At 41.8% G+C, this 16,588-nt stretch overlaps 1 protein-coding gene across 1 annotated transcript; it reads left to right on the top strand.

Annotated features, from left to right (window-relative positions):
- The first annotated feature begins 226 nt into the window (after positions 1 to 226).
- Positions 227 to 14,489, top strand: LOC107379457 (tumor necrosis factor receptor superfamily member 5). The gene is made up of 8 exons (XM_054741049.2): positions 227 to 461; positions 617 to 742; positions 3,101 to 3,247; positions 3,350 to 3,443; positions 4,487 to 4,563; positions 9,538 to 9,645; positions 13,894 to 14,013; positions 14,127 to 14,489. Exons 1-8 carry the CDS (start codon positions 419 to 421, stop codon positions 14,300 to 14,302), a joined length of 891 nt encoding a protein of 296 aa, XP_054597024.2. The 5' UTR covers positions 227 to 418; the 3' UTR covers positions 14,303 to 14,489.
- The last annotated feature ends 2,099 nt before the right edge of the window (positions 14,490 to 16,588 follow it).

The raw sequence follows: 16,588 nt of genomic DNA on the forward strand, positions 1-16,588 counted from the left end.
CTTTTCTCTGAGTTAGTTAAACTGGCAGCATCAGCCTGTTGGTTTTGTACGGAAACACATGCACACCTCACAGAGAGAGCAAGGGGGGGGGGGGGGGGGGGCTATAGGACAGGAAGGAAACAAGGAGAGACGTAGAGAGACGGAGGGGAAATCAGCAGATGAGGGTCAACGGGGCTTTCCACTGTGTAGGATCAGAAAAGACATCAGAATCGAGTGAGAAAGAGTGAGAAGAGGGAAGAAGTCTGTCATAAACAGATCAAACTGAGAGCGATCGCAGAGGAGAGCGTGACACAAGTGTCAGGGAAGGTCGTGCCCTCCGGGCTGGGTTCAAGCTGTCATTTGGAGGTTCTGCTCAGTGAAAGGAAACCTAAAAGCTTATTTCACTCAAGTGAAGGACCGTAATCGAAGGCTCTACAAAATGACAAATACGCTTTGCTCAAAGGATCAGCTCTGTCCTGCAGGTCGGTAAACCTCACGGTTTCAACATTTCTGTTCAACTTCCTCGTTAGATTTGAAAAGATTTGCATTCCTCTATTTCATTGATCCTGGCAGGCGTCTAATACGTACGTCTGTTCTGTTCCTGGTTTTGTTGTTGTTTTTCTTTACCTGCGATCAGGGAAGTACATGGAAGCTGAATGTAAGGGCACACAGAGGACGGTGTGTGGCGATTGTACAGAGGGGTCCTTCACAGCCACTCAAAACGCCCTGAAAGAATGCAGGCCCTGCACAAAGTGCATTACCAGTAAGTCAACTACACGATCAAACAGATCACTGAAGGATTTAGTTACTTTCCTTACATCACCATAGTTTCAGTTTTCCAACCCTAACCATCTTTTTGGTAAACCTCAACTTCGTTTACATGTAAGTCACTCAAACATCACATTTCTAGAGTAACAATACCCTTTAAAGTGGTACTTTACTTGTATTTTAATACATTTGCAGTGGTCTCTGTATAAATGAATGCCTTGTTCCCCCTTCTTTGGGGGGAAAGCACTGGTGTGCCTGTTACAGGAACTAGACCTGAGCCAGATCAGAGTTGAGCTTCAGACGACGGGATTTAGAATCTCATTTCTTGACATTTCGCCTCTGATTGGATGACAGCAACACAACCGCTGTCTCAGTTTGCTTTGCAACGTTGATGTTTTACCTCCACACAAGCCTAATGGAGTTCTGCCGTGGTGTGGAGTCGCTAACAGCTAGCATCAGCTAGCCGAGACGTTCTCTGCCGTTTCCTGCATGCTAAACCGACGACAGCATTCCTCGTCGCCGGTCAAGACGAGTGAGTCCATGAATGTTAAAGGTGCGGTGTGTAAGAATATAGTGAGAATTTTACAGTGAGAAAATCCCAAAAGAGTCATTTTGGAAGGAAGGTTCTAGTGAAACATATTTCATGTCCAGCTGGCTGCAGGGATTGTCCGTTTTTCTCCTTACAAAACAAAAGAAGGAGGGACGTATGTAACTACTGTTTACCATCAGTGAGTGTGGGTATCTCCTGTGAGCGAATACTGCAGTGCCGACAACTGTGTTTTGACAAAGGGCTGGAAAAAAGCTCCAGAGTTGTTTAAAGTGGTTACAGTAACCAAATTTAACCACAGGGTGTATTTTTTTACGTCGTTTCTACACAATGCACCTTTAATACAGTTGCAGTCATCTCTAGAAGGAATGAATGCCTTGTAAGTTGTGCCTTAGGGGAAAAAAGCTCCGGTGCACCTGTTTCAGTAACCAGAGGTGAACCAGACCAGAGTTGAGCTTCAGAAGACAGGCTTTGGATTCTTATTTCCTGATATTTGGACATCTCGCTTTTGATTGGCTGACAGCAACACAACTCTACCGATGACTCATGGGCTCGACACATGGGAGGCGACAAACGACCGCGATCAGCGAAATTTGTCGCTGTCGCTTTTATTACCTGTCACACGGGAGGCGATCCGCGGCAGCGGCAAAGCCGTCTACGTGTTCTGTTCCATTGCGAAATCGAAACTTCCGTTGTTTTGTTTGGCTGTGTCAGGTTGGAGGGAATTAAGGTTATTTAAGCGGTTCAGAGTTAATAAACCGGTAGATATGATGTTTCACAAGGTGCTGCTAGAGTTATGTGAAATCTTACTTCTGATTTTACTATATAAAACATAATAATCAACTTCTCCTCCATGTTTGCTCGGAGATGTGCGGAGCATCCTGTCCGCTCATTGGTCAGTGAATGAAACCTCCGTTGATTGGTCCTCGTCCGAGCGACAGCGATGAAAAGTTGAAAATGTTTCAACTTTCTGGGATCGCGTCGCTGGGTTGTACGTGCACGACACGTGCACGAGTGCAAACTTTCACACGCACGTTTTTCGCGTTTCGCTTAGTAGGAGAGAGACCCGCAATTATCGCTTTGTCGCACATGTCTAATTGAAAATGAATGGAGGAGAGGCGATGTCGCCTCCCGTGTGTCGAGCCCATCAGTTTGCTTTGCAACGTCGATGTTTTATCTCCACAAATAACACAAGCCTAAAGGAGTTCTGCCGTGGTGTAGAGTTGCTAATGCTAACTGTTAGCATCTGCTAGCCGAGAAGTTCTCTGCTTAACCTGGATGCTAAACCAACAACAGTCGTCCCCATCGTGAGTCAAGATGGGTGAGTCCATGAATGTTAAGTGACAGTGTGACATAGATCTGTCAGGATTTTCTAATCCTAGAGTTTCAGCATCTATTTTCTATCAGAAGCTAACGCAGGAGATAGGTGTAGGAGACTATTTTAATGTTCAGCCTGCATGAAAACCCCAGAGTAACCCATTATATTGGTTTTTCAGTGAAGCACCACCTTAATTATTCAAATTTGTGATGGTTTACAAAAATAGGTGACTTCTATTTTTGGCTGTAGTCTAACCACCCACACACACATGGAGAGAGAGAGAGAGAGAGAGAGAGAGAGAGAGAGAGAGAGAGAGAGAGAGAGAGAGAGAGAGAGAGAGAGAGAGAGAGAGAGAGAGAGAGAGAGAGAGAGAGAGAGAGAGAGAGAGAGAGAGAGAGAGAGAGAGAGAGAGAGAGAGAGAGAGAGAGAGAGACTTAACTAAAGATTCTTTATCAAAAATAGTAAAATGAAATCTCATTTTTTTACAGTTTCAAATAGGAAACAACTAAGGGAGTGTACATCCAAAGAAGACACAGTTTGTGAGTGTGTGTCAGGGTACTACTGCAGTGACGATGCCTGCAGCCACTGCCAGAAACTGACAACATGTCCTTTGGGTCAGGGAGTTAAAATCCCAGGTAGGCTTCACATGTCACATCTAACATAAACATAAATAATCCTGCTCCGCTGCCCTGCTGTACAAAATAACCTAACTTGCTCTACGTGATTGATTCCTGCAGCCAGTCGCACAAGTGATGCAGTCTGTGCTCTGTGTGAAGTTGGGACCTACAGCAACGTCACAGATTACCGTTCTCCCTGTGTGCCACACACCAGGCAAGATTAGTTCCTTTTATACTCATAGTGATAAGGTTCGTGTTTTTAAAACACTGCTAAAAGTGACTGAATTACACTGTAAGAAATTAAATGTTGAATTTACTTAAAGAGCAAGTCACCCCCTACCAGAGTCGTACTCCACTCCCACTTCCTGTTTGAAAAATGCAGCAAATGCCGTTGCCTAGCAGACCGAGAGGGCGGAGCTGCAAACAAATACACACACGCAGGCTCACAATGACATTGTGACATCATATGGTACCAGCTAATGTTCTAGGGTACCTCTTAGCCAATAGCGATGGCAGATTTAAATTCAAATGCAGTGCAGTTTTTACCTGACAACGGCACAACACTGACAGTTTCAGGCAGAAAATTTTAAATTTTAACTAAAATGCACTAAAGTGCAAAACTATTGACTACACATGTCTGCAGCACGATTAGACACACATTTACATAGTTTATCAGAAAAATAAGTAGATTTTGGGGTGACTTGCTCTTTAACCAAGTTGTGTTAACCCTCCCACTGTCGTCATGGGTGACCCCGCAAAGAAAGTTGACCATTGAGCAGGATTGGTGGTTTATCCCTTGAGGTCCCCGTGGCAGGGGTGAGGTGGTGCTCACTCCTCACCCCTGCCACATGGACCTCAAGGGATAAACCATCAACCCTGCTCAATGGTCAACTTTCCTCACGGGGTCACGCCCATTAGGACAGCGGGAGGGGTAAATTCTTTATTTAGAAAAAGGATGTATTTGTGACTTCGTAGACCATGTACGGCAGACTTTCTAGTTGACTGACATCCATAGAGTACATCACGTTGTTCATTGTCCAAACGCGTTAGGTCGTTTGAAACACAAATGTAGATTCTGACCCATGATTGAGCTCTGTCTATGGATTGTTGCCGGACTATATATTCACGTATATAGGATGGCTTGCTAGGCTAGCTTTAATCGTCTTACACTGACCTGCTGTAACTATATTTCATTCACACTTTGGTAACCATGCAGTAACATCTAGTATTGTTTTCAATCTCATGTGTTGATCTCAGGTGTGAGGACATCGGAAAAGAGCCGAAAACTCGAGGAAATTCAACAACCGATGCCGTCTGCGGGAACTTCAGAAGCAGTAGGTCCTCCAGGAAATCAGATTAAATCAGTGTAACTTTTTTCTGTGAAGACTCTTTTCATTTTAAAATGAACTCAGTTGATGCGCTAAACTCTGACTCACTCAGTTCCGATTGACCTTAAAGTAAGAAAGGAAGTGACGGGAAATCGTTTCATGCAGCAGCTGCAGTTTGTGTGTCGCTAACATGAGATAAGGAATCGTAACGTTGTGACAAGATGAAAAGGAAGTATGAATAAAAAAAGCATAACCATGACTACGTACAAACAGTTTTCTTTATTGAGTTTCTGTTAGTTGTTGAGTTTAGCTCTCTCTGCACAAATAGATTTAAAGTCCTTATTCAAAACTTACTGATGGGTGTACAGAAATGGATCACAAGTGGTGCACAGCATCAGCAGCAAGGCATTTGACTGGTACAAAACAAATCAACCATGACACCCCAGTCCTGGCCCCCTACACTGACTCTTTGTCTGTTTTAGAATAGATTTAGTTCTTGTATTTATTTTTCATGTCTTGTCAGGACAAAATCCAGCTTACAGGACCTTTCATGTTGTCATGCTCCCGGATGTCTGTTGTTTGCTCCAGGGTTTAATCTTGGGTCTAGGGTTAGGGTCTGTGCTAGGGCGGCTCGCCTCTTCCCTTGCGGTTTATAAATCAAACCTGAAGTCACATTTTTTCCCTTTGGTATTAACTGAAACACAAAAAGGTTTTTTGGATGGGTTTCCTCTTTTATCCTTTCCTGTCATCATTATTTTAAGGTTTTGCTTTTTCAGAACATTGTACGTATGCTGCATACAACGCTTTGGAGCGTCCTTGAGTCTGCTGTAAAGTGCTTTATAAATAAAATGATGATGAGGATGATGAAGCTATGTGTAACACACAGGCTTCAACACACTTCTGTGATTTCATCACCGATCAAGCCGTCTATGGTCATTCACAAACACACCAATTGACCAAGTCCAGTGACAATGAGTGTGTAGAAAATCAAATCCATCATCAATGCACCACCGTTTTGTGAATGCATCTTACTGCAGGCTCCGCCCCTTCATTTCACACCCGCTCATCACAAAAGCATTGTCGACACAAAACTGTGGTCTGCATGCAGTCGACCACAGTCTGGCCTGGTATCAAATACAGTTGGCAACAGTGGCAGAGACGTGATATGTCTGCCTCATGATCGGAAGGTTGCAGGTTTGGGCCCTGCTCAGTCTGTCGCTGTGTCCTTGGGCAAGACACTCAACCCACTTTCCCTGCTGACGGTGGTCGGAGGGACCAGTGGCGCCTGTGCTCAGCAGCCTCGCTTTTGTCTGTGCGCCCTGTTGTAGCTCATCCCCACCAGTGTGTGCATGGGTTGTGCTGTGACGTGCCTTGGGGGGTTAGACTACATGCAACACAGGCCTCACATATGACTGAACGTTCAAATGGAAGGTAGAGTGTGAAATTTCTGCCAGCAAAATCAGTTTAAAAGTATTAAATGTATTTTTTAAATAGTGTTTTTTAGTTTTTTTAGTCAAGATAATGTCCCATTTGTTTACTAAGACAGAGTGGGACCTGAAACTTGTACTGGAACCAGCCACTGGCTGTGGGTAGTGGTTTGTTTTGACATCAGTTTCCAGGTTTTGTTACTGAAAGTAAAAAAAAATCTGTGAAAATTCATCAAAAAATTGCAATAATTGCTTGTACAGTTTGAACTAAAGGTGATGGTTTCTTGTTGGGTTTATGGGGCGGTTGCAGGCAGGGGTGCCTCCAGAGAATTTTGATAAGGGTGGCCAGATGGGGGCACAGAAATTTTTGGGGTGGCACACCAAATTGGTCCTTGTGGTAACGCTGCGAGAGCGTAGCCTGTGGTGATGCACTGCATTGCTCCTTTATTTGTTATTTAAAAAACTGTATGTTTCCAAAACACTTAACTCAAATGTTACAAACACAAACATTTCAGAAAAAAACATTTCAGTTATTTAAAATATTATTTCCAAATGCATTTCTTTTTTTGTTTGTTTAATTCATCTGTTACTGTGTTTACAGAAAACTATGGGGGGAAAAAACTTATTTTTAATGGTGAGCAGCAGAAACATTCTGGTTATTTTTTTACTCATAAATGTTACAATTTTATTGTGTTTTACATTTATGTCTTGAATAAATAAGATTAATTTATTGTTTGAGTGAACATTAATATGATTTATTAACGGCTTTTCCTGGGGGGGCCAGCAATTTTCTAGGGGTCGCCATGGCCACCCCTGGCCACCCCTTGGGGGCACCATTGGTTGCAAGAGGATTCTCAATTAGAATTTATGGAATGGTACACCAAACACCCTGTCTGTTAGTCCAAAGACTGCTGGAGATAGGCTCCAGCCCCGCATGACCTCTCATGGACAAGCGAGTATGGATGGATGGATGGTACACCAAACTTTACACATTGGAAAAAAATAGCATTGGGTGCTGCTTAATTCAATGGGAATTTGTTGGCATTTACCACATCTATCCCAGGGGATTTTAATTTAGAGATTATTTGAGAGTGTGTTTTAAAAATACCAACAAAGTTTGTATTTACACGGGAAAAGTAACACATCTTCAAGAGAAGAATTATCAAGTATGCACACCTTTATGTTTTTAGGGTTTAGCTCGAGTCATGGTTCCTGTTAACAGTTAGCTGGAAACTCTAAAAAGGCTACATATTCATCTCACTCACACCTTTGCAGAAACTCAGAGAAACGTTGGTTTAAAAACTTAGCAGAACTGTTGTCGTGGTTGGGATGTAGCCTTCTTCTTCTGGCACTCGCAGAGAACAGACGCTTCTCTTTTTGCTCCCTTATCTTTTTTCCCAAGGCTCTTTGTCCTGTCTGCCCACAGAGCGCTTCTCTGCATTTCTTCTGAAAAACCCTATTTTTTAACAATGAATTTGATAGATTTGTCATTCAGTGCGATTGATAAGATTTTTTCAGCAATGAGAATGGAGCAGGGGGCTCCCACTTGCCCGCAAGGGACACACCTGGCGGGGTACATGATGGATTCCTGGAAAGAGTGGAAGATCATATGCCTCTCCCAGCTGTCCATTGAGGACGTCGAAGACGTGTGGATGTTTGGCCTGATGATCACTGGATTTCTTCTGATTGGAGTGGGAGGATATTTGGTTTTCTGTAAATTTGGGAAGACGGGAGCGATTGGAGGGCGACCCGCACCCACGGAAAGCACCGTCCGTGTGGAGACCTCACAGACTGGGACGCTACTCGAGGTGAATCACAAGCTGGACAATGTTCTGGCTGCGATACCGGTATTAGTGGGCAAAATGGATGTCATCTCAGAGAGGGTCACTGGACGGTATGGACAAGTTTAAAAACCTAAATTGGCTTCACTGGAGGACTGGAATGATCAGTTTAAAGACTGAAGGCAGAGAGGAAAATTATCTCAGCCTGACCCAAACAAAGTCTTGTTATCCGAATCTGACGCCATAGCAGCCTTCGAGATGCCAACAGCAAACCCCCACGAAGGAATGCAGACAGAAGCTATGAAAACCCGACCTACCCCCCCACCCCCATCCCGCCCCGCCTTCGAATTGGTGGACTTCAGCCTGGCGAGGTCATCAACCTGCAGGAGTCAATGTGCTCTGCCCTCCTCCCAAGATCTCCCTCCCACCTGTGGCTACAGTGGCTGAGCGCCGTACATGGCTGCTCTCGCTGGGGAAACAGGATCCCAGCCCCCCCCCCCCCCCCCTGCTTTCATATTATCATGTTATGTTGTGTTGTCTGTTGCTTATCTGTTTGAGGTGTTTTTTTGCAGAGCAAAGCTGCCCTCCTGGTGAGAGAGTAGCTATGAAGTGCCTTTTTTCCCTCCTCCCAAATCAATCCTCATGTTATGCTCTTATCTCTATTAAGGTAGCGCGACTCAGGGTTGCGAATGACCACAGTCACCAATTCTTGTCATGTGTCTTGCCCAGTATGTCTGATCTCTGAATTGTGTGTACTGAAACTCTAATTTCCTTCTGGGATTAATAAAGTATCTTTGATTTGATTGATTTGATTTGATTCGAAACCATTCATTTTTGTAACAGGTGTCAAAGTTTTAATCAGCCATTTTTTTATAGTGGCAACCAAGGCGCCAGAGTTTTCCAAATATACAAGAAGTCGACAGGAATTATTAACGAAAATAAAAGTTTAGCCCTTTGTGCAATACAAAGAGACGAGTCTCCATGGCCGGCCCAAGCGTTCGAGGGGCCCTCAGCACATTTTCCTACGGGTGTTATATTAAACTATATGAGGGTAACATCAGCAGAAAAACACTGAATTTTCAGTAAAAAAGCAAAGTTTACTATTTTTTGTTCTTAAAATTGGAACAGATGTGAATAAAATGCGCAAACACAACAACATAAAACCAAAAGCATTATATAAATTATGCTATAGAACATAATATATAAATTATTTCTCCATGTTTAATATAATTTAGTTTTTATTAAAGTTATTAAAATGTACGCACCATCTTGGTTCTCTTGGGGGGGCCTTCATGGTGTGGGGGCCCCAAGCAGTCACCTAACATGAGTATGCTTAGGGCCGGCTCTGAGTCTTAAGTCTTTTGCGGATGACTTCTGTGTTTTGGTTCAACATCAACTTGTCATCAGCTAAACATCAAAGGAATGGGTCCGTCTGCTATGGGATCAAATTACCAACAACCAAAGAGGAAATTCAAATAACTTTATTCATTACTTCATGATCTCGTTACATTAATGACATTAATAATGATACTGACACCCACTTCCTGTTTGTCAGAAATGACCATAAATGATGTCATTAAACTCGTGTAACCAGGAGTCTCTCTCTCTCTCTCTCTCTCACTCTCACTCTCTCTCACTCTCTCTCACTCACTCTCACTCTCACTCTCTCTCACTCACTCTCACTCTCACTCTCTCTCACTCACTCTCACTCTCACTCTCACTCTCTCTCACTCTCACTCTCACTCTCACTCTCACTCTCTCTCTCTCTCCAGATTGTTCCTGGGTTCTTCCAGCAGGCTTGTGGGCTGGACTGGTGTTGACCATTATCATTGTGGCTGCTTTCATCTTCTGGAGAACAAAACGCAGATCACACAGAACAGGTAGAGCTCTGATGCGCGTGTGGGCGGGCTTCAATGTTCTTCTCACATTTTCTGCTCTAAAACTGTCGAAACAACTGAAACAGCATCACGAGCAAGCGTTACAGCGAAGTTCCTGCAATTGCTGGAAGAAAATATTCATGCTGGTGACCACAACTAAGATCTTTTTGCTTTGAAGTCGTACAGTTGAAGGTCATTGCAGATCATCTCTTCAGCGTTCCCTCCCACGGTTTAATTTTGGTGAATTTAGGAAGAAAAAGAACACCTTTGTTTAAGTTTCAGCTATCTGTTGCTTTGGTGTTAATAAACAGAACAAACATAAAACAGCCTGATGCTAAACCCAACAGCAACCTTTGTTGTGTTGAACAAAAGCAGAAGTAGCTGAACATGGAGGCAGGTTAAATAGTCTGCAGCGAGGATGACATACTGAATGGCGAAACCGCGTCCTGTACAGTTTCAGCCTGACACGGTTATTTTGTATGGTGTGACGCACACTTCACAGACTACCAACTCATACTGAAAACCAGTCCTACGTACACGAGTTGCTCTTACACATTGTTTTGGCTGACAACCAGATCTCATTTGACATTTGCTCATTTTCCACTGAAGTTCTGTGTGATGAAACGCAGAAAATGTCGTAAAACTCTAGCCTGATATTCGGTGTTGTGCAGTAAAAATGTCGTGTGTCGCTCTGTTATCTGTGTTTTCATCTGCATCTGTCAGCACAGCTGTGATCTCCGCATCAGCACTCACGCTAAAATATTCAGTTGTTTCAGGAGAAATGACAGAAATGCAAAACTTCCAATTTTAGGGGATTGTTAGGTTCTGTTTGAATGTCCCATTTAGGCTGATGAGAATATGATTTTTTTATACATATATGTTCATTTTGATGTTTTAGAGTCAATATGTGTGCAGATTGTCTTTAGGTTTTTTCATGAATCTGCTTCAACAGATAAAGTTTAATTAATTTTAGTAGATGAAGGACAAATTTAGCTGTTTTATTTTTTACATTACGGCTTGTTTTGAGCCAACACACAAATATCAAACTGCACTATAAAAAATGAGATGTTGAGCTTACTTAACCAAGTTATTTCAGCTGGGGCAGCAGGAGCTCAGGAGGCAGAGCAGGTTGCCCAGTGTTCGCAGGATTGATCCCAGCTCACGCTGGGACGCTCTGCTGTGGTGTCCTTGGGCAAGACACCTCACCCAACTTGCCCACGTCAGTGGTGGTCAGAAGGGCTGATGACACAAAACGGCAGCCCCACCTCTGTTAGACCATCCCAGGGTGGCTGTGGCTACCATCACCAGCAGTGTGTGAATGTGCAAGTGCATTAGTGGAAAGAGATTTGAGTGCCTAAAAAAGTGCTATACTTTGCAAATTTATTATTAATATTAACATTAATAATCAACCCTGCCACATCCTGTTGTTGCTTAGCACCAGCAACAAGCTAACGCTAACAAGAGCCAGCTGATACTAAATAAACCACAAAGTAAAAAGTCACTGTTGGACAAAAAATCATTATTATTTACAAGTCCAGTTGCAACAAAGCCAGGTCACCATCAGCTGTGATAGCCTCCTTTAGCTCCTTCAAACTAGCGTAGTTCACGACAATCTTTACTCCGGTTTTAGCTCTTTGCTTCACCTTCAAAGACATTATTCTCTTCTGTACATTCATTCTGTGTATTTTGTCAACTTGAATTGATTGGTTCTTTTAAAAGAACCAAGCAATGAAACATTATTTTCTTACTTTTAATTCCAGGATCCGCCACGATGCCAACAAAAAAAAAGCTAAATTCTTCTTTTTTTGTCCTTTTTATTGACAGTCAGTGAACTGAATAAATGAACTACTAGCATTTATAGGCTATTCGCTATCGCCACAGTAAACAACTATTGCTGTGAAACAGGCAGAAACCTTCCACTAGTGTTTCTACCTGAACAACAAAACTGTTAAGTCTTGTTTTTGGTCAGCAGATGGTGACAGAGTGCTGTCTCCTGTGAAGTTGCTCAAATTTATGGCTCAATGACCATTGAAACATGCTTAAAAGCAGTAGCTTATGTTAAAAACTTTTGTGTTATGCATTGTTTTATGTGGTTATGCTAAAAGTAGATGTACACGACTTTTTAAATGTGAGCAACTAGGTTCAGTGGAATCGTTTGACATAACTTTTATAAGTAAATAGTAAATTCATTGTTTCATTTCTTAGAGCGTACCAACATAGCTCACAATTACCAAAATTGGTAAATGGCTTGTATTTGATATAACACCTTCTAGAGCCCTGGGACCCCCCAAGGTGCTTTACAACACAATCAGTCATTCACCCATTCACATCCTGGTGGTGATGAGCTGCATTGCAGCCACAGCCACTGACAGAGGCAAGTCTGCCGTACGCAGCTGCCACCGGTCCCTTCAAACACCACCAGTAGGCAAGGTGAGTTAAGTGTCTTGCCCAAGGACACAACAGAAACAGACTCAGCGGGGCTCAAACCTGCAACCTCTTCACTATGAAGCAAGCGCTTAACTCCTGTGCCACCGTCACCCATCTTTTAGGGAAACTAAAAAACTCTCACACCCGGCAACACTTTACAACAATAATCCCTTTATTAACATCAGTTAGTGCTTTATTAAGCATTAATAAACAAATGGTTCCTTTTATTAACATCACTTAGTGCTTTATTAAGCGTTAATAAACAAAGGGTTCCTTTTATTAACATCACGTAGTGCTTTATTAAGCATTAATAAACAAATGGTTCCTTTATTAACATCACTTAGTGCTTTATTAAGCATTAATGAACAAAGGGTTCCTTTTATTAACATCACTTAGTGCTTTACTAAGCATTAATAAACAAAGGGTCCCTTTATTAACATCACTTAGTGTTTTAAGCATTAATAAACAAAGGGTTCCTTTTATTAACATCACTTAGTGCTTTATTAAGCATTAATGAACAAAGGGTTCCTTTTATTAACATTGCCGACATTAACTAGTAAGTCTCCTTAAGGTTAGGACAAAGGGCTGGGGGGGTCTGTTTAGTAATGCATTACATAATATGGTTAAGCCAGTATTAATACTTTATTTAATAGTTTACTAATGCTTAATAATGCACTAACATTAATAAAGTGACTTTTGTAAAGTGTTACCTCACATCGTACTATAAATCTATTACTTTCTGTTTTATTCTAAGCAGATATAGTACAACACAGCTATGGCAACAACATATTAAATGTGTTGCTTTTTAGTCATCACAAAGTAATAGAAAGTATTTATTATTTATCGCTGCATATCAAACAAATCATCTAAAACAATTGAATGAAAACTTTGTTTTAGTTTACAAAAACTTCCCCTTTATTTCCATTTGAAGTGTTTTTTATGATGGCGGCATAAAAGACTGTTAGCTTATAAAAACCATGTTTTACTCGAGTTGACGTGACTTTATTATTTGTTCATTTTTCCATCCTTAGTGTGTGAGACCGGTATAATCCTGCTGCTTTTGGAGCTTGCATCAGTTTAATGTTGATTGACAACAAACTGCTTTTTCTCTGAAAGCTGCGTGTTTTTGTGGTAAAGAAGTATAGTTAAGCATCTTATTTACGGGCCTAGAACTCATAACAGTTGGTTATCTCCAAAACCAGCTGCCGGGTCGACTCTTAAAACAGCGTCTGTTTGGGGAAAGTGGGGGAAGCACACATCGAGTCGAGAAGTATAAAATAATTTGCATATTAAAGACAAAGTTGCACAGTAAATTGAGAACCCACCACAGGATGTGTGAAGATTTCCTCGTCGACAGTCGGCAAAACACTTAATGCCAGTAACCCCAGGAGGGGGGTTTCACTACTGGATGTAAACCTCTGAAAACCTGACAATCAGAACGCCGGGGCTGCATTTCCCGTAAATATTTAGATCACATTTCTACAGAAGTATAAAAAAATCTATGTGAACTTAAAAATGAAGTGGCGGGAGAACAGCTCGGTGTTTAAGAACTGTTAAAGCAAAACGCATGAAGGAAAACGGAGTTATTTAAAGAAATAAACCTTTAAAAGTAATGTTGAGCATCTCTGCTGATGGTTAACTATCTCAGCATCAGCACAGATACAGTGGCCGCCAACTTCCTGTTTGGTTACTTCTCATTTGTGTCGCTTTCCCCAGAACAACAGCTACAATGGTGGTTTTCTGGTGCCACCCAAGAGCTGGCGAGTTCAGCTGTGAACCTGCTCCTGAGGTTAAGTGATGTGATGTTTGTGTTTTCTGTGACAGCCTGCCCCGTTGATCCCGTCAGGGTGCCTCTTCCTCCAGCTGTCACTCCGCCAAAGCCGATTTCTCACTGCCAAGAGACCTGCATCAAGGACAGCTACACACTATCACTTTTTAACACAGGTAAATAAAAACATCCTTTTAAACTGGTGAACTTTAGAGAATCAGGTCAAAGTGAATTGAGAATGAAAGCATGATCCTGAAGAGCTGGTTTTGTTTCCCTCCGTCCTCCTCAGACGGTCCAACGATCGTCTGCAGCACTGAAGACAGCAGCTGTCCCATAACGCCCCTGAAAGCATCCGTTTCTTTTGTTGAGTCCCCCAGCGGCGACGGCAGCATCAAATGCAGCACCGGTAACTTCTGCAGGTTGATTTCACAGCCACAGGAGGACGAGTGGTGTGGGGCTTTTTAACGCAGAGATTCTGCAAATATTGTTCAGAACTGATCAACTGCATCAACCCCCCTAAAAAACAAAGATGCTAAACTCAGGGGAGTTTAGGATGGCTGGGTGTTTGCTGCCACCTGCAGGCGGTTGGGTGAAAACCACACGGGTGAGGCTATTCACCTCACTGAAAGCTTTTTTTTAGTTAAATTATAAAAAACACTGCTCTTATGAGTCATGGGTTTCCTCCGTTATTACCTCCAGGCAGTCACAGGATCTGGTTATTTATAAGCTGAAAATGCCTCACCAATCCTTCATATGTAAGACGACGTCAGCATCAGAAGGGATTCAAAATCATAAATGGTAGAGAGTCTAAATAAGATTAGGATTTATTAGAATAAAAGCAGCTTTATGCTGTAAACCGTTCCACCTCTTTTCCAAGTAAGACCAAAAAAAGTTACGTGAAAACTGTAAATAGAGATTTTTTATGATATGCATGTATTATATATGACTTATATTGACTTATATAAATGTCAAATGATGAACTTGTTGTCAGTTAATAGTTTTTTTATATTCACTAGTGTATTTCATATATCAGCATCAACTTGCTGCTTACCTCCTTAATTGTTTAAAGGGGACATTTTGTGCAAATCTCACCTTTTGTACTGCCATGTGGGTCTCCACTGCCTCTATAAACACTCCAAACATGAAAAAAATTATTTCTATCCATTTTCTGTCTGTCTGTATTTAGGAAGTACGTGCCTAAAACATGCCGTTTCAAAAAGTCCAATTTGTGATGTCACAAACGGGGAAATTGCCATAGAACCACCTCTCAAGTGCAAGAGAGAGCTAAAGCTTTAGGAACAGCAGCTCTACTCCGAGCCCCTCCCAGAAATCTGAGCTTCTCAGTTTATTGACCCTTTGCACCTACGTCACTTGATCACGTGGGTCCACCATATCAAACTGCAACGGTGAATTATGGGAGTATTACATGGTGGGCGAACATGGCGGCCAAGCCTGGCTTCTATTAGTTCAAGCGCTGTTCACTTATAGAATTTTCACACTTAGGTGGGACTCACAGAGAGCTGTGTGTCAGCTAGCTTACAAATGTTAGCTTTCACCCTCTCTGCTGCTGTTAACCAGAGAGGTTTGTGACTTTTCCAGAATTCACCCTGCTAGACTTAAAACATTACGTGATAAACAGAGTTTCACTTTGCACTTGTGCTGATTAAAAAACTAAAAAACTAAAGAAAGTCTGGATCCATACCAGTTTTTGCCACTAGCCGGGTCACCAGGCTCAGCTGCTACTCTCACACAGGGGCGAGGCAAGACGTCTCATAATGGCTAGCTCATCGTGCTAAATAAATAACGTAATTTTAACACACATAATTCTGATTGACTGTAGTGGTTCATTCCAGTTTTCTGTCTCCATCAAATTTATTAAAGATAAGACAAGTTGAGTTTACACCCTTGTCTCTTAGTGCAGCCAGCCACGCAGCAATTACCCGAAAACTGTGAAATCAGCTAAATAAAAGCAATTTAAGGCTCAAACTAGCTTGTTTTCACTAGCTTCACAAGGGATGCAACATGTGTAAACATGTCATGTGCAAAGGGTCAATAGCAGGCTGAGTGGGGAGTGGGTGGGCGTGGCCAACTCCAGCTTATTTTGATAGAGCACTGTAATGGCTCATTCTGGAAGGTACTGAAAATTTCAAGAATAAAATAGCTGAAATGGTTTCATGTGAGAGGGAATCAGTGCAAAGGACTTCATAAATGTGTTCAGTATCGACCACAGGACTATTATAACTTAAGAAAAATGTCATAATATGCTGCCTTTAAGAAACTGGAAAACATTTCTGTAGTAAAACAAAATGATGACTGATGAGTTACTCAGGCTTGTGAGTGATTCCCACTAGAAAGCAAACATGATAAATGACATTTTACTCATATTTAGGGACTCAAGAGACCTAATCAGATGAAGAAGAGATGCTGTTTTTTATTTCTACTTTGTTCAGAATATCTCAACATTTGTTATGTTTATGCTGTTTCTTTTATAAAGAGATTAAAGTACCAGGTATTTATCTTCCGATGTGTCAGGTTTGACTCATATTTTTATCTCAGCCAGTTGTGAATAATAAATGTGAATCTTTACAAGTAAAAAAAGTTCCTTCCTGCACAATTTCACTTTTTACAACTCTGTAAAAATGTAGATGTGCAGTTGTGGTTACGGAAGAGGCAGAAGCAAAACGTGACCCGTGTCTGGTTTGTTTCTAACTTTGTAAAGCTTGTGGAATATAAGGAAACAACTTGGGAATG

This window comes from Nothobranchius furzeri, chromosome 5, assembly GCF_043380555.1.
Source record: "Nothobranchius furzeri strain GRZ-AD chromosome 5, NfurGRZ-RIMD1, whole genome shotgun sequence".
In the NCBI taxonomy this organism is placed as follows: domain Eukaryota; kingdom Metazoa; phylum Chordata; class Actinopteri; order Cyprinodontiformes; family Nothobranchiidae; genus Nothobranchius; species Nothobranchius furzeri.

Excerpts from the sequence above, each read along its gene's own strand:
- LOC107379457 (XM_054741049.2), top strand. The coding sequence starts at position 419 with ATGACAAATACGCTTTGCTCAAAGGATCAGCTCTGTCCTGCAG. Across the intron at positions 462-616 it reads GGATCAGCTCTGTCCTGCAG|GGAAGTACATGGAAGCTGAA; the intron begins GTCGGTAAACCT and ends ACCTGCGATCAG. Across the intron at positions 4,564-9,537 it reads CTGCGGGAACTTCAGAAGCA|ATTGTTCCTGGGTTCTTCCA; the intron begins GTAGGTCCTCCA and ends CTCTCTCTCCAG.